Source organism: Strigops habroptila, chromosome 1 (assembly GCF_004027225.2).
Source record: "Strigops habroptila isolate Jane chromosome 1, bStrHab1.2.pri, whole genome shotgun sequence".
Classification (NCBI taxonomy): domain Eukaryota; kingdom Metazoa; phylum Chordata; class Aves; order Psittaciformes; family Psittacidae; genus Strigops; species Strigops habroptila.
In genome coordinates, this window is record NC_044277.2 from 36,650,000 (window position 1) to 36,667,964 (window position 17,965).

Genomic DNA, 17,965 nt, shown 5'->3' on the forward strand with positions numbered 1-17,965 from the left:
GCATGTCATTTTTCCCACTGAAGCTCTGTCCAGAAACTGAAGGTTTAGCAAAAGCTTGCTGTTGCTGCCCTCTCCACATTCTGTTCTCTTTTGTTTCTTCTTAAATTTCCAGCTTGCTTTTTCTTCTTGATCTAGGGCAGGTCCATACTTCCTCACGCCTCCCTGCCGTGCTTCATGTCCACCTCTAAATAGTCTTGACTGCTACACCTACCTGTTTCCCAATTCTTGTCCTTTGCTGCAGCACTTTGTCCCTGCAAACTTATATTTCCTGTTCAGTCAGTCCCTTAAATTCCTGCTTTAATCTCTTTCTTTGCAAGATTATTCACACTCCTCCCACTCTTTACGTGCCTCCATTTAGTTAGGCAGATCTTTTTTTACATTTGTAATACTGAGTGGGATACCTGTGGACATTTCAGCAATTTGTAAGAGTCCAGGACATGGCTAGATACAACCAAAATGCTGAATGAAAAGTATTAAGTAAGATAAAAGTAAGAAAGTATTAAGCGTACATGTAGAAAGCCAGAGAAGGGCAAGATAATCTGGAACAAAGTTTTGTTAACCTTTTAATAGGCCTAAGTATGCTTTATACATTGTATGTTAAATGAAGTAAGGTTTTTAGCCTAAGTAGACCAGAGAGATCGCAAAGTAAACCTAACAAAGGAAATGGGTATAATAAAAATACTAATAGCAGCAATGAACTCTTCACCTTCGATAACTGAACTCACTGCCAGGCAGCAAAGTTGAACTGAAGTTAACTTCAATTTCACCATCCTTTCTCCAGGCAGAGTAGGTGTATTTCTGTTACTGCAGACACAGCTTCTTTTTGGAGCTGCAAGCTAAAAACAAAAGAGATGTTCTTAAGGCGTAAAATGCTAAAAACTGGTCAAGTCCATAAAAGTGGAAAAAAACCAAAACAAAACCAAACAAACCAAAGATCAAAGTAACACCCCAAAAGGTTAACCTCCGCAGCAGGGCAGGCGGGCGGGCGGGCGGGCCGGCCGGGGACGCGCACACCTGCCTCCGCCCCTTCCCGCTCCGGCCGGGGAGGGTGCTCAGGGTTAAGCCCAAACGGGCTGCCTCCGCCCCCGGCGGACTCCGCCGCGACTCGGTTGCCGATGGGACCGGCGGGGCTGAGCGCGGTCGCCTCGGAGCCGGCCGGCGGCGGGATGTCGCAGGGGCCGCCGGGCGCGGGGCGCCTCAACGACCTGCCCGACCACTCGCCGCGGGTGCGCAGCGCCGTCGCCGAGCTGCGGCGGCGGGCGGAGGCAGAGCCCGGCCAGCGCTGGCCGCAGCCCCTCAGCGACTCTTTCCTGGTGCGGTTCCTGCGCGCCCGAGACTTCCACCTGGATCAGGCCTGGAGAGTAAGGAGGGGAGCGGGGAACGGCCCAGTGGCCGCCCGCGGGTCTAGAGGGGGTCCCGCCGCCCTCTGAGGGTGAGGAGGGGGCGGCCGCATCTCCCTTCGCTTGCGGAGTCCTCGCGGCGGCTGTCAGCCAGCCGGGCACGGTACCGGCTCCGGCCGCAGCCCGGGGGCGTCCCGACCGGCCGCTGCCCCTGCGGGCTGCGACCCGGAGGGCCACCCGGCCTCGGAGCCCGTCGCCTCCGGGGGACCTCGGCTTAGGCACGGGGTACGGCGAGGCAGCAGGGAGGGCGGGGGTCCGGGGGATCGAGAAGCAGGAGGGTGTTATTGCTGCTAAGGGGAGTGTGGAGTGGGTGAGCTGCGCTGCTTGGGTCGGCCAAGGCCAAGCAGGGAGTTTCAGGGTGTAACTAATTGCTTGTCGCATGCGTCTTCATCATGGCACCACCGCACAAATGCGTGGTGTCGTGACTGGCTTTGTGCAGCCTCGATGAGGTAGCATAAAGGTTACAGTAAGGGGGGTACAGTCATATAACATAGAGGTTACAGTAAGTGTAGTGAGGTTACAGTAAGCATGGTAAGGTCATGCCTCCGATCAGGAAAAGATAACCCTTAGAGGACATCCTTACTGTGTTTAGTAGGCTCCAGTTACTTGTTGCTAGTAATGATACTAGTTTCACTGCTTATTTATAATTACTCCAATATAAAGCTATGAGTAAAACCCACTCTTTTCTCTTGGAGTTTAGTAATTTGCAGAACTCCTTTCAGGCTTTGCTAAGTTTTGATACTTTCCTGGCTGTTTGTAGAGCTCTTTGCTGTGCAGACGGTGCGTGCCTATTTTTAATATCCAAAGGTACAAATTGTTACTGGTTTTTTTTACAGGAAGATTGACAGCCACTAACCCTTCTGAACAGAACGTATTTCCAAACCTCCCCAGGGCAAAAGCATTTATTCACTTATGCCAACTGGAAGCTGTGTTTCAGTGATATTCAGCGATGTTGATGACATAGCATTGCCCAACAGACCTCACCTTTTAGGTTCTGACTTCTCTGCATTCTAGATTTTCCAAGTTTAGACACCATCAAAGAAGATTGTTTGCATATGGATTTATTGCAGAATCAGGGTAGCTAAAAAAAAGAATGTGAGAAACTGAATTAAGCCCTTAATGATAAATAGCTTTAAAAACTATATTTTGTGTTCTTTTCTCTTGGCTCATGCAATTTGCATAACAGCTTTAAACCTCTCCTCCTCAGTAGAAGAACTAGCAAGTCAATTGAGATTCCTTTGGATATTTATGGATCTTTTACTTGAAGTTCATGACATCGTTTATATCGGAGCTGTGCACTAATGCTTGCAGGACCGTGTCTTTTTTTCTTTCCCAACAAAAGCTGTTTTGTTTTCCTGTATTTCTGAGTTCCAAAAAATAGGGCTTAATGAAGACAACATGTACTCCTAAATACCCACTCCTAATTGCACTGCAATTGGTTGTTACTGATAATCCTGTACACAGGACAGTGGCACTTCAGAATTTGGCCTGTACTTTTCTGCACTTTCTTGTGATTAATTCCAAGATGTGTTGTAGCTTCAAGAGCATGGAATCCAGGGTAAGTTTAGAGATGAAGTCTACGAAATAGCAAATTTCCTATACTCTTCTGGACTACCAGCCTTCTAGGACTGGGGACCTGGTTAGAAAAATGAAGTCTTTTTAGAATCTCTTTAGAATTTCTGGGTCTCCACAGGCTGCTAAGTTTCTATGTTTCTTGTTGGACCCTTCTTTGAATTAGGAGATTCTGATGTTCAAAACCCATCCATGTTCAGTCTTCCCATTTAGAATTTCAGGTCTCTAAATGCTGTAGCTACCTGTACATAATCTTCCACATACCAGCTGAAACTGACTTCTAGGGTTCTTCTCTTATAGTATGGGAAGAAGAAAAGAAGCCCTTTGTGTTTTGTTTTGGGGTTTGGGGAGGGGGAGTTAAAGGAATGTGTTTATCTGCAATTGGTATATTAAGGCCCAGGGGAATTATTGTGCAAAAATCTTGGTGGTCATAAGATGCATATTAATCTAACCCAAGTCTGACCGCATGCAGAGGTTATGTTAGTACTCCATCCTAGACAGAGCCCTCCTGCAATCAGTCCAGACAGTGGCTGCTCCCTACCATGTTGGTTTGATGTTGCCTCTCAGTTTGGAGTTCAGGGTGATATAGTCCGTTTTTGCCCACTGGGCTCCCGTGTACTGCTGCATAGTGCTTGTAGAGCAGGCTAAGGGGGTAAACCAAGTTTCTGGCTCTCTCAGTGCTTATAACCAAAGGTTGTCAAGCATCTTTCTTAATATGGGCTTAGATTTAGCCTTACGTAGGAATCAAGAGTCTGCCAACTGACCAGACTGTTTTTTCATGCATCCCCAGTTAATATGTGACATAAATTTATCTGATTTTAGTTTACCAACATTTGGAAATGCTTCAGAAAAAAAATGATCAGGTAGATTGTGGCAAGACAGTCAATTTCTGAATCTTTTATGATTACTTGTTCCAACAGCAATCTTTTACATTTTTCCAATGGCAATTCCAGGCTTGCTTTCAAGTACTGATATATTGATACATGTCATGCTAGAAGATCCACTACTGAACAGGTAGCTGGAACTGAAGAACTTGAGCTAGAACTGTCTGTATTTTTTAAAGCCAATGATTATTCAATTAAGATCAGTAACAGGCTGTTCTCAAGTTAGAAGAGAATTATTTTTCTTCATTTTGAATCACAGGAAAGATTAAACTTGGCCCACTGCCTTATCTTAGAAAGTGGCTGGAGATAACGTGAATCAACCCAAACCACTTAAGTACAGGCTCCAGAAGAAGAGGTGAAGTTAAGCAGATAGCTCCTATGAAAGGATTTCAAGTGCATGAATGTTATTAAGTCAGTCTACGTGGAATACTGGCAGAGATTTGTCTGTAAGAATGAGTAGAAAGTTCTATGACAGGCTAACAGTAACTGTCAAACAACACAACAAACCTTCAGTAGGTAAAAATGAAGTCTTTTTTTTGTCCTGTGAGATTTCTGGGCAATACTTACCTACCTGCCAAAAATTGACACTCTGAAGAAATGTATTATATCATTACAGCATCTTCTGTGCCTTTATAATCCCTGTTAGAGGTATGAATGAGATGCTAATGCGGCGAAAGATTGCAGTCTGGATATATATTCATACCTGAGCTGGGCATGTTGTTTGCTCATTAATTTATGCAGATAGACCTAAGTACTCTGTATGCTGTAAACTGAGAAGCAGGGCCATGAGTCTCCATTAATTGTGCTACAGCAATGGGTTTATACATCCCTTTTTTGATGTATGAGCCATGCATCTATGTTTGACTTCACTCTTATGATCAAAACCAGTCACTTGGATTCAGTAGTAATATGTGAAATCTGGAGAACTAGCATCTTTCCTTCATAAATCTTTTTGCTCAGTGTATTTTGTTATATCCTTCCATTATGTCCCACATGCAACTTTTGTATATGAGTGTGACTCTCAGTGACTTGGGGATACTGTATTTTTGTACTTGAAATAGATTATACTCTGGGGAAAAGAATGACACTCTTCAAATTCAGTAAAAATGCAACTTTGAAACTCTATGCCAGGAGGTGTTTTCATATACCACTTAGACTCTTGTAAGCGTCATTTTTGTGGCACTCAAAACTGTCTAAATATCTAGGAATCTTTTACGAGTTCTGGTTGATATGAAGGTATGTAGCCAGACTTTGTCTTTGCTCTCCATTTGACTTTTGGAGGAATCAAGACTTTCTAGTGTGTTGTACGGCAAATAAATTGCTTAGAATAACTACACTGTACAAGAAGGATTGTTTTCCATAGTGTCAAACTTACTGCTGAGTCTTAGGCATTACCTCTGAGGATCTTCACATCATTCAAATGTAAATACAAAGTTTAAATCAGTTATTTGCCTGGTTTTCTTCCATCAATGTAGAGGGATTTATCAAAAAGGATGTCTCTGAGCTGAGTGTTGAGGAAACAAATCAGTCAACAAGTCTTCCCTTTGTGCTAAACCAAATGTCTCGCCTTACATGTGTCCTCTCCCAGCTGGCAAAGAGGTGATGTGTGTGGAGTTGGTAAAGTTCTGTGTCTCAATAAAAATATTTTAAATTCTTTGTCTGTGTATACCATGTGTTTAAATTCTGTGTGTAGCTATATACACATATATAAAGCATATGCACAAAGGTGTGTATTTATGTGTGTGTATATTTATGTATATATTCTAAACTTGGAGCTGTTGGTTTCCTCTCCAAAGATTACCAACATATAACATTTTTTTCCTAAACATTGTGTGCATTGGTACAACTGCTGACAAGAGTAGAGGCCTAATTCTGTCTAGCGTCCTTGTTAATATGAATAAATAGTTATCAATCAATAAAAAAGTAATTAATTTACATATACAAAATACATTGGTTTCTCTAACAAGCACATTGGTTTCTAGTTCTTTTAATTTTAAGTAAACTAGTAAGGTCACGTTGTTTTGTAGCACATGAATCTTGGATTAATTAGTAACTTATCATCTGTGATGTTCAGAAGTCTGGAACTGTCTCTTGCAAACCTCAGGAAAAAACCTCCTAATTAATGCTTAACTCCAGACACTGGAGTTTTTCATCCAGCTTTCCCCATTTATTATCTTGCATTTATTTTCAGATGCTGAGCAGATGCTAAGTAGGTTATTCAGTCTGTAAACACAGATAATTATACATTGAGATGTTTTCCTTGTGTTCTAAGTACATAAGTCACTTTTTATACTATGTAATGAATGCTCCTGTTTTTCCCAATATTAGGTTGCTCATCTCTATATCCAGACTGATTGTTATAAATAACGTTTATGTTTTTCCATGCTGTCTTTACTAAAAAAAATAAAAAATCTTTTAACTATTCACGTGAATTTTAGTGTTTAAACAACGTTAAACTAGAAAATTTCAAAATAAAGTAAAACTAAGTACTTACTGCTAGTTTTTCTAATTCCATTATACATTTAAGGATTACTCATGTAAGTAGCTGTGTGTGACTTGAGTATGTCCAACTGCTAAGAAGGGGATTGTTTACATAAGTAAAAGTTTATAGAGTATGTCCCAAAATTAGCTGTAGATGCTGTGGAAGATTATCTAATGCCAACCTTTACTTCAGCTCTAATCATTTCTGGTAATTAGAATAGGTTTTTGAAATCTGATAACTCTTCAGCACTTTGTGGCTTTCTGGTCAAGGGAAGTGTGTTTGGAGCTTAGCCATGTCATGTATCTAAAAGATGTACCTCTTGCCCACATCATGGAAGGCGTCAGAAGTATTCCAATGATGTATTTACTCTGTAATGGACTTGCCAGTAGGTAAATTATGTCTCCTGTAAGGATCGTGTGTCACAAGCTGCAAACACCATTCCCTTTCTCCCAAGGTCCAGAACTTAAATCCTTGTTCTTTCCAACTTGGAAAATGTAAATATTCATGAAAATAACTGCACTGGCAAGATAGGATTATTTAGGGTATTGAATGAATGTATTATTTTTATTCTTATCTTGGTGTTGGCAGGCAGCACTTCAAAGAGATGTTTATAATATTTATATGATTGTAAATTAGGTTCATTAAGTTGTGGTACAAGAGATTTTGGAAGAAAAGGGAGAAATTACAAAGCTAGAGATGTTTGCATAGTTTTTGAGTGTGAGTTTGTATTTTGCTGTGGTTAAAGTGTTTGTATTGGAAAGACCAAGGGAAAAAACATGCTGACAGTGCTGTCTGGTTGGCACAAAGTGGTTGTGATTGCTCAAACAGTGTCCTTTGCAGAGAGTAAGCACTAACCGAGTGAGATAATCAGAGTACCTCTTCAGGGCTATCTTTGCAATCATAGTGAATTTCTATTCCACAAATTAAATTACTTTCCCTATTCCCTCCTTCTTCCCTCCCCCTTCTCCCCCAACCTTTTTTGTTTCTTTGTTTTTAAGTTAGCCTAGACTAGAACTGTTTTAATGCAGTCAAAAGGCTTCTTGTAAAATTTTCCTAAAGGTTTAATGTTTCTTTCTACGGTGTATGGTTTAGGTTGAGGCTTTTATCAACTTTCTAATTGCAAATCAGGTAAAATTCTAGCATGGGGGATGAATTTCTAATTTTCGTACCTAAATATGTATTTATAAGTGCTATTCTCTGAAAGATATAGATAATTTCTGATCAGTACAGTATTTGTAAGTAAATTCTGCTGACAAACAGTAATGCCTTATAAATCATTTCCTCATGACAATTCGAGACACCTTCAGAAGAATTCAGGACCTTCAGCTGAGCTGAAGAGCCTTACGCTGAAGAAAAAGTATATGTTTTATGTAAAATTATATGAGAAACTTGGAAGTAGAGGGAAGGTTAAGGAATACAATTAATTATCTCATATAAGCATGCTATGATGTACAGGATGGTGAGTCTCTGGTCTCCCTCTAAGAGACTGTCGCTACGCACCAGTATAGATGATGTTCCAAGGGATGGATTCAGTATCCGCTGAAGTTCCTGCTGACCTTTATTTCTATGAAAATGGTGAAGAAAATGATACTTACATAGATACAAGAAATGTGTAACTTACTTTAAGTTATGTCTTATTAGTTGGAGCTGATAGTTCTTTTAATGTTACTGTTGTGAAATCTGGAGTAATTGAGAAATGAATAAAAAATAATTTCTGTTAATATAAATTAACAGAAATAGAAGACTGTTGGCTGATGCTTTTATACTGTTGGTTGATGCTTTCATTGTGAAGACATTTAATTTGTGAAACTGTGCTGAGGATCATATTAGGTTTTGCTGTTTAATGAAATACAGAAACAATTTTAAAGGCTAGCCTGTGTATATTACCTTTAAGATTTAAACCTACATTTCAATTTGTTGTGAAAGAAGGTACTGAAAAATTCTGATTCCCTTGGCTCTTTTGAAGGCCTCAGTTAAAAGTCTTAACTGTAGCTATTTAGGAAATTGTAATATAAAATCTAAATTCCTTGCAATAACTATCCTCTTACCATCCAAATTCAGCGCTAGAGAACTTAGCATGGGTGATAAAGCAGAGGCAGAATTTAGTTGGTGAATTGAGAGGAAGCCTTTTAGAAAATAGTCTTGCATAGCTGCCCACTTACCTATGCAAAATATCTTGAAGAAATTTTAGTTGCAGGGCATAGCAGGTAATTTTCGTCACCACCACTTAATAATAAGAAACAGTAATAAGACTTGGGAATTAGAACTACTGCATCACCAACTTAATTTTTCATGATCCATCTTTAAGATGACCTTTCACACTATCACCTGTAATTCTTCTACGCAGATGTTACCTCAGAAGGGAACGCCTTTAATGGACTCAGAGTTAGGCCATTGCCCTTCAACACACAACTCTTCCTGTGCCTTAGACGTGCTAGTTTATGTTGCTGCCTTCCAGCCTTAGGAGCCAGGGTGATCATGTCCTAGATAAAGGGCAGGATCTCTGCTTTAGCAAAATAGGTTCTTGTATTTCTACTCTGCGAGAGGGAAATTGCCTAATGGGTAGTAGACCCACTACATTGTTATATTCTGCCATTTCAGAGGGGTAGGAGGGACCTTGAAAAAGTTCTTTGGATATGCTGATTATGATACCTGTTTCTAATAGTAAGCTAAAATTATTTATGACTCTGTGTGTGTGAACAAAATGGGCCCATACTTTGTGGGAGGGGAGGAGTGGGTAGGCAAAGGAGAATGCTCCTCTGTAAAATTCTACATGTCTAAATTCAAAAATTGAGAATGAATTTGATGTAGTATCAAACTGAATAACTCTAAAGGTAACCTGGGTAAGAAAACTGGGTTTCACATATATTTTACATAGAAACTACAGGCTTTTGCTATATGTTCCAATTTTCTTTTCTGACACAAAATGACAACTGCGGTCCATTAACAATTTGACAGGGTTCTAAATTCATCATAACAACTCACTCATTTGATCCAGTACAGCAGCCTCAGTGATTTGCTTAAAACATACAATGAAATTACAGCTAATTTAATGAACTAAACCTGAATGTGACCACATGTTAAAAACCTATTTTTTAACTGTGCTCATCATACAACACCTGGTGCTTAGCTGACACCCACATTTATTTTTTCTAGTTACTGAAGAATTACCAGAAGTGGAGAATTGAATGCCCAGAAATAAGTGCAGATTTACGACCATCTTCTGTTCTTGGTCTCTTACTTGCTGGCTATCATGGAATCCTGAGATCAAGGGACCCACATGGAAGCAAAGTTCTAATATACAGAATTGGTGAGTGACAAAATTGTTTGAACCTGTTTCACTCCTGGCTTTGGCACTGATATTTTTGGTTTGTTTCATGGTTTTTTGTTTTTAATTATCACAATTTCAGCAGTGAGATACACAGTCTTGGTAGAATTACTGTACTGAAGAAAATTATGTGAATTGATTGGATTGATGATCTGTTGTTTCTGCTAGTATAACTGTTACTGAATGATGCTGTTTCTGTCAAAACCTTGTACTGGAGGCTACAGCCATAGGTAGAACATACTGCATTAGGATTACTGCATCTACAAACATCTTGCATTAGGTAGTACCATCTACAAAAAGAGCGTAGAAGGTGAATGACAGAGCGGGCATACAAAATAACTTCTGTACTGGCAAATTGTTCAATTTCAGGACCTTTGATATTACTAGTTACTTTTTATTCCTGAGAAGCGCATTAGAAGTAGTAGCAAGGAACAGAACAGGTGTATGTGTATTCTTGTGGTAATGCAGAGTAATCTATCTGCTCTTCAGGACAATGGGATCCCAAGTTATTTACAGCATACGATGTGTTTCGTGTAAGTCTCATCACATCTGAACTCATTGTAAAAGAGACTGAGACTCAGCGGAATGGAGTCAAGGCTATCTTTGATCTTCAAGGGTGGCGATTTGCTCATGCATTTCAGATCAGTCCAGCAGTGGCCAAGAAAATTGCTGCTGTTCTCACAGTAAGTATGACATACTGCTTTACACTGCTTCATTGCTATAACTCCCAATTTTTCATTTGTTTTAAGCTATAGTAGATTTTCCTTCTGTAGACCTTTCTAGAGTCTATGAAGCTTTAAAGAACAAAATCTTAAATCCATTAAAAGTCGGTTGAGCTTCATTTGACTTAAAGTACGTTCTTGTATAGCAGTAAGTGCCCTTTAACCTCTGATGTTTTGTAAGAACTCCATGGACCTGTTACAACACAAGAATTTAATGAGTGTAAGAGCAGATGAAGCCCAGTTTTGTAAGGATCTGTGTTTGTTATCTCATTTTTTTCCCTGAGACTCAGAGCTTGTGCTGAGTTAAGAGCAAGACAGTACTAACCTGTTACCAGTATGGATGATGCTATGTGATCTTTGTCTGCTACCAACAGAATGTATAATGTTTATGTTCTGCTTGCTTTTTGCCCTGCCTTCCCTCACCCCCACCCCGAGAATTATTTTGTGCAACTCACTGCTACCTCATCTCCTATTTTTCACAAAACTTGTAGGGACTTTACTGCCTTTAAGACTTGTTCTTTTCTGACAGATTTGTTTGAACTCTGGCAACGGATATGAGAGGAAATAAAAAGGAATGCAGGAAAAAAAGAACGGGACAGAGAATTGACAGACAAGCTACAATGTAGTCCTATTTTCCTTTAGAAGTTAAATTGAGTCAGTGATAATAAAACTGTTAGCCTGCAATGTGGAAATGAGCCAGGGAGATAATCTCTTGCTCTGATTTGGTAAGATGCATATCTGAGGTTCAGTCAAAGCTTAGTCATTGAACTAGTATCATTGTAACTTCAGCTGTTCTTCCTTTTTGGTACCTTCTGTGAAACTTCTGTGAAACCAGGAGGTATTCCCAACTTTCCACACATAGAATAAGAACTCTTGATGTTCATACGGTCTTGGGCCAGATCTCATGAGAACTGGACTAGTAAGAGTGTCTCAGTTGATTTCTGAGGTAGTAAAAAAAATTGCTAGTAATTTTTTAACCTTGGAATAGAGCAGAAAGGAGGTAGAACAGGATTTGCATTTACAGCTAAAGGTTTCAATACATTACCTCAAACCAGGAAATTCTTTGAATGTCATGTTTCTATCATGATCTGTTTCAGATCTGTTGCATGTTTTTCAAGCTTCTAAATTTTTATTATAGGTATTGAAAAAACAGATGGAAAATATTTGTGCGTTTCCAGTGTTCTTTTCTAAGAAGAGAAACAAGTTTAACTCATTTGTTTTCGGGTTCCTTTCATCACTTTAACTGGGTTCATATATTTCACCCAGAGATTGTTGTAGTGTTGTTCAATATACTTCATAAGTAAAAGCTAAGGAATCTTAGTTTCAACCCTATTTTTTACTTTATAAACGTGTCTTGCAAGTTACTACCCTGCAGGAAGAAACAGAAGTTAATAGAAAAGAAATACATACAAAGAAATGGGAAGTGTAGTCAGATTAGTAAGTGACATCATCTTGAAAAATCTGTTACCCCAGGCAAAACCAAATTGTTTTGTGAGAAACATGACATTAGACTTTAAGTATATGATAGCACATAATAGCATGTAATAAACCTATAATCTGATAATTTTTAGGTCTTTGTCATACATTAAAATCTAAAAGGAGTTGCACTTAAGAAAGGTGTGGGGTTTGGTTTTGGGTTTTTTTGGATTTTTTTATCCATGAGTGCATGAAATAATGTGAGAAGACCTACTGTACTAATGGGGAGAAATGTTTGTGAGGAGTACCATTTTTATAAGCAGAAAATCTCTGGTTGCAGAGGTAGTATCAGGTAGGGTATGAATGGAAACTATACTTTCCCCATTGCATAATGGTGTCTTTCAGTACTTTCAGTACCATATTTTCTTTTAACTTTCAAAGGTCTGGGACTTCTAAATGAATTGTGAATGAAGTAGAAGTATTTCATATTATAAAGGCTGTATAGCAGACCATTTTTATTTTAAGTATTCCAGTAATCTTGTTGTAAAGCTGAACTTCTGGCTTGCTCAAATTCCCAGTAATTTCAAGGCTTGTCTCTAAATTATAATTTATTTAACTTAAGTTAGTAGCTTCAATGGTTTATATTTATATATATTTACATACTATCCTTCAGGCTGTAAATTGCCAATGAAAGCACATGGTGTGATAGATTTTTTTTTTTGTACATTAGCAGCAGAATCTCTTGTGAAGAATTATACGTCTGAGGAAATGCTGAGCACAAGCTTTATGTACATTACGTACAATTTGGTGAGGGTTTTCTTGTTTATTTTTCTGGTTTGTTGGGTTTTTTTAATAGTCAGCCTCTCTGTTTTGTTTGGGTTTCCCTCCCCTTTCCCCCTTCTAATGGGAAGAACATTGATGTGATTGATGCGATTTTTCTAAGTGTTATTGGGGCAGTGTAAATTAAGAACACTACAAAGTGCAGGAATTGGTAAGGTCAGGAAGAATGTTCTAACTTACGGACTTGGTAGTTTTCAAAGACCTGTCCTTAACAATAGAACCTTTTCAAAATTTTCTTTTTCTTACACCTTTTTTCATGTATGTTGACAGGATTCCTTTCCACTAAAAGTTCGGGGTATCCACTTGATAAATGAGCCTTTATTCTTCCACCCAGTCTTCGCTCTAATTAAGCCTTTTCTCACTGAAAAAATAAAGGAACGGGTGAGTGCACACAAATATTTCTTTCTGCCACAAAACCCTTACGTGATGATCTGTAGCACTTCCCTTAGGATCTGGTACTCCTGAGCACTGAAAAGCATAAATCATTTTTGTGTGTTAGTGCCATGCACGCCTCCAGAATGTAATTGTAAAGCATTCACAGTCATCAGTGATGTGAGAGTTCAAGCGGTTGCTGTTGTCACCACTCTGAAGAGAAAAAACACTGTGACGCAGAGAGGTTAAATAATTTCCTTAAGGCCACACAGCAATTCTTCTGCAGAACTAGGAAAAAATAGGTCCTGGATTTCCCAGCACTGTGCCTATAAATGACAGTGAGAAATTGTCATTAAACAGTGATGTTATGCTCCAAGTAGTGTAGAATTAGTAGAAGACAATTTTTAAGTTCTGAAAGAGCTGCAGAGGCATTTATGCATCAAAAATCGGTCAGGCTTAAGTTCAGGATTTTTCCCAAATAGCTTCTTAGTTGTTTTAAGTGTTTTTGCAATTTTAAATCTGAAAACCTGTTTGCATGTGGATGCAAAAGCATGTCAAGAATTCTGCTTTATTGTAGCATAGGAAGAATATTGGAGACTTCAGCTAACACTAAAGTACTGTGAAATGTTAACAGCAGACTAAGGTACAAAGCAAGCAGCCCTGCCTATTGCTATTCCCACTCTGAAGCCTCCTTATCTCAGCACAAGGATCTTGTGCATTTGCAGTCGCTATGACACTCAGGGCCAGTAGATCCATGTTTTTTCTGGTCACTGTTAGCATTTATTTGCCAGTACTCTTTTCGTAGCATGTGTGTTTTGTTATGGGAGCCTTGTGCAGTACCTCACTCTCAAAAGATGGTAAAAAAAGGGAGTATGTTCCAGCAGCCTGATGCCATGGCCCTTCATCTCTTACGTTAATACTGTGAAAAAAGCCCCTGTCAGCTGATCCAGCTCAGAATATCTCAGGAGAGAACTCAAAAAGCAGAAGAGAGGGCAGACAAAGAGTAAAGGCCTAAAAGAAAATAAACCAGATATCCTAGTTCATGGAATGGAACAGAAGCAGATGGGCTTACACATACGATCTCAAAACAAACCTCTAAGGGCCAGTTCCCCATACCTTAATAGGAGTAATTACTATTCACTCATTATCTTAATTCCTGATGGAAAAGCGTTAGGTAAAAGACAGCTACTTTTTGAGTGCATATTCTTGTAGTCTTTGCATAATAGTAATTGCAGAAAATGCACGTCACGTATTAATAAGAGGCCTATAAAAGTGTCTGACTTAAAATAATAAATAAGGCATCAAAATAGCTGCAATAAAGCAAGAAGAACCAAAACTACAGTATTACAAGGGTTAAAAAGGAGGCATAGTCCAGTATCTAATTGCAGTTGGACCTTGAAATATAAGGACCAAGATACCCATTCTTTTCAATTTCCTCCTTGGCTGGATGAACCTACATACATACTGCATAATGCTGTTTTTAAATACATGTGGCAGAAACAGTAATGGCCAGGAGCCAGACTGGCCTTTTCTTGGAAATGACGGAAAAGCAAGCGCATAATATCTATAATGATAAGACCAAATACCGGTCTTTCCATGGTTTAGCTCACTTTAGCCGTTCAATGTCACTAAACCAGTCTGGAACAAGTGTGTAGTTTGTTTCAGCTCCTGTGCTTAAAGCTGCATAAAACGCAGTTCTTGAGTTGTAGTCCATGCTTCACCAAGCTGCAGATACTGAGCAGACAGTTTGAGCATCCATGGGAAACTCACTTATATGGTACTTTCTCCTTCATTTAAGGAGCTCATTATGAACAGGTACGCTTGTCTAGTCAAACTGAGCTGGTGGCTTCAGCTCTTGCACCGAGTTTCTTTGCTGCTTGTTTTCACTCCATAGTCTAGCATTCATACCCAAGTAAATGCTTTTCATATTTTGTTGTAGGTGCATATGCATGGAAATAACTACATGCAGAGTCTGACCGAACACTTCCCCATCAGCATTCTCCCACAGGAGTATGGGGGTGAGGAAGTCTCCTTTGAAGAGCTGGCCAAGGAATGGACTGACTTTATAGTGGCATCTGCAGATTATCTTCAGAGCATTTCTCTGTTTGCCCACGAATAACCTTATTACAGTATTATTTCAATTATTGAACACTGGAAATAAGTTTAGTACAAAATCTTTCATGTAAACTTGAAATTAATATAAATGAAACCAGAATGTCTTTGCAGGGCACTGAGTACTATACTGACTGCACTTTTTGTACTAACTGGAATCTGTCAGTATGTACATCTGAAGAGATTAATGAATTCTACATACTTACTGTACTGTTTGTAACTGATTAACTTGTATGCCAAAAAGCTCAATAGTGCGTTGGATATCAGAAATTGATAACTGCTCTTGTTAAGTCTTTGGAGACAACTTATCTGTAATAATGCAATCAAGAACCTTATGCTTAGCTCTTCTATCTTGCCTTGTCAAGACAACAGGTTACGAAAAAGAACAGAATGTGAATGGGGTAGATTACTTTGTTGGGAAGTATGACTATGGGGCTAATTTGCAATAAGTGAAATGAGGCTGCTTTTTGGATTGATTCTCAGGGAAAAGGACTGTTTAGTTATTGTCAAATTGACAGTTACTCAGCAATAGTGAGACATTTGTGTTTGTTAATCCTTGTGCTGCTTGTGTAGCTTCCCTTAATTAACACAGTAATCTTCCAGTTTTATAGAGGAAGATAGGGAAAACACCATGTACCTGTTCTTCAAAGAACAGTATGAATCAGGAGGAGGAACTCATAAGAGAGTCAAAACAACCTTGAAAATTCTGATTTTCTTTCTTCAAAGAGGTAATGGGTGTGGAAAGCTATAAACAACTCAGATTATCACTTTTAATTCCTACTGTAGAGCACTACAGAGATCAAGAGCTTTTAGCTGTTTGCAGTAGCTGTTTGTTCTGGAGGGTGAAGTAGATTATCCTTTGTGGATCTGAACTTTAGAAGTATCTGTTGTATAGTTTAAGGGTACTTTTAGGTCACTTTGGACCTCAGTGTCAGAGATGCTGGGTATCTTCATTTTATTTTCAGAAAAGTAATTGGTAACTCACCATTTTATGTCTTCTGTTAGGCACTGGAAGAAATTATTTTTAATTTTAATTTTAATTTCTTTATTTCTGTAGGGGTAATGAAAAAGATCTGTCTATACTTACTGAAAACATTTATTAAGGGCCATTATTCAGATATGAACCCTGCCTGTGTAAAAGCTATCACTCACATTACATTGCAGTATCATCCTGCAATCCTCAGTATCTAATAATCTAAAAAAATATTTTACTTTTCACTCAGCCTTTTGTTAAAATCTCTGTCAGTATACCTAGAGTTTGTTTACAGTTTTTAACCCTGTTTTGAAATAGGCCAGGGGTTTTTTGCAGAAGCACTGTATATTTAAACATTCCATATGAATCTTCATATAAATGAATCTAGAACAAACGCTCTGGTTATCAGGTAGCTAGAAATGCTAACTTCAGTTATTTTGGAATCCTCAGGACACATTGGGATGTTGTATTAGTATATGCTTAGGAGAAAGAAATGAGGGGAAATTGTATTAAATCAGAAATGTTGTCTTTTAGATTATCATTAATACTGCATTATTGAAAAGCCATTGGAAGCTGTTCTTTATTGGTAAGAGGAACATTTATGAAAGGCCCACAGAATACTTGTTGGTTCTACTTTCTTCTGCTGTGGTAGGGTCAATGTCAGATGCAAAATTATTCCAAAACTGAGAAAGACTTTTTAATACTTCTTTTTTTTATTCCAATTCCCTCATTTCCTCAAGTGCATTTTTCATTCTCTTTCACGATATATTTGATATGGAGCCTAAATTTAAAGAAAAATTTTTCAGATACATTTTCATATGACCATATACTTCATATATCTATCTTTTTCTCAGATTGAACTATTTTGTGATATAAAAGCTCCTTAAATAGAGGAGTTTGGTGAAGTGCTAATTCTTCTTTATAAGAAAATAAGCTAAGTAGTCAGGCATCTGGCAGTTCTTCAAGTGTATAACTCAAGTCTCAAGTCATTTACAAACTAGGGAACTGAAGCTATTGTCTTAATCTTATGCTCCTGCAATTTTAATCCTTGAATGTAAACTGCATAAAGGAACAAACTGTGTTTCAGTGAACAGGAAGATTTAAACTTTCCCTATGCAACCAGTCTCTAATCATTTGCTGTTTTATGTAGCAGAGACTTCATTTGATTGCATATGGATATGCGCAGGTACAAAATGTAGCTGGGTTTTATTAACCTTCCTTTGGACTGCACCAACTCTGTGAATATAATGTCCTAAATATCATCAGATATACCCTGAATCTGTTACTAAATGGTAACATATTTGCATAACACAACAGTTAGGGCACAGAGTGCAGTTACTTTTTCATGCACTGTTAATTATTTTTTAATGTTTACATGTTATATGGGTGGTAGGAACTCTTAATTGTGGTTGCTGTTAATAATAAGGACACAAGAAAATGAGAACATTTGTGTGATGACTGGAGGAGGTGTCTGTATGACGGGAGGTGGTCTGGCAGCTTTGAGCTGCAGAGTCAACAAAAGAAGTAAAAATCTAGGTGCATTATTCTTTAAGAATATAAGGGATGCTCTGAAAAAGGACGGTTGCTGTTAGATGATGGAAATAATTCACTACTGACTATAAGCACAATGTAAGGCTCAATGTTTTTATAATTTTTTACCTATTAACACCATTATATTAATAAACCTCTTCTAGTTGATCCAGCTTGGTCTGTCACTGGTTTATGATGCAGGAACTACTTTATCGCAGCACTGAGAAGGGGCCTCAGCAAGGCCGAGGCCTGCGGCTCCCTCCGGGCGCAGCCCCCTTGCGCGGCCCTCAGCGCCTCGCCGCCGGAACTACATTTCCCGGCGTGCCCCGCGGCG

The 17,965-nt window shown here is 38.8% G+C and overlaps 1 protein-coding gene across 1 annotated transcript; it reads left to right on the forward strand.

Annotated features, from left to right (window-relative positions):
* The first annotated feature begins 1,040 nt into the window (after positions 1-1,040).
* On the forward strand, positions 1,041-17,799 carry TTPA (alpha tocopherol transfer protein). The gene is made up of 5 exons (XM_030487781.1): positions 1,041-1,361; positions 9,495-9,648; positions 10,156-10,349; positions 12,915-13,025; positions 14,956-17,799. Exons 1-5 carry the CDS (start codon positions 1,116-1,118, stop codon positions 15,133-15,135), a joined length of 885 nt encoding a protein of 294 aa, XP_030343641.1. The 5' UTR covers positions 1,041-1,115; the 3' UTR covers positions 15,136-17,799.
* The last annotated feature ends 166 nt before the right edge of the window (positions 17,800-17,965 follow it).

What these genes read in the sequence shown, in the direction of transcription:
- TTPA (XM_030487781.1), top strand. Translation starts at nt 1,116, where the DNA reads ATGGGACCGGCGGGGCTGAGCGCGGTCGCCTCGGAGCCGGCCGGCGGC. An exon ending in AGTTCTAATATACAGAATTG is followed by an intron (nt 9,649 to 10,155) that starts GTGAGTGACAAA and finishes TCTGCTCTTCAG; the next exon opens with GACAATGGGATCCCAAGTTA. An exon ending in AAATTGCTGCTGTTCTCACA is followed by an intron (nt 10,350 to 12,914) that starts GTAAGTATGACA and finishes GTATGTTGACAG; the next exon opens with GATTCCTTTCCACTAAAAGT.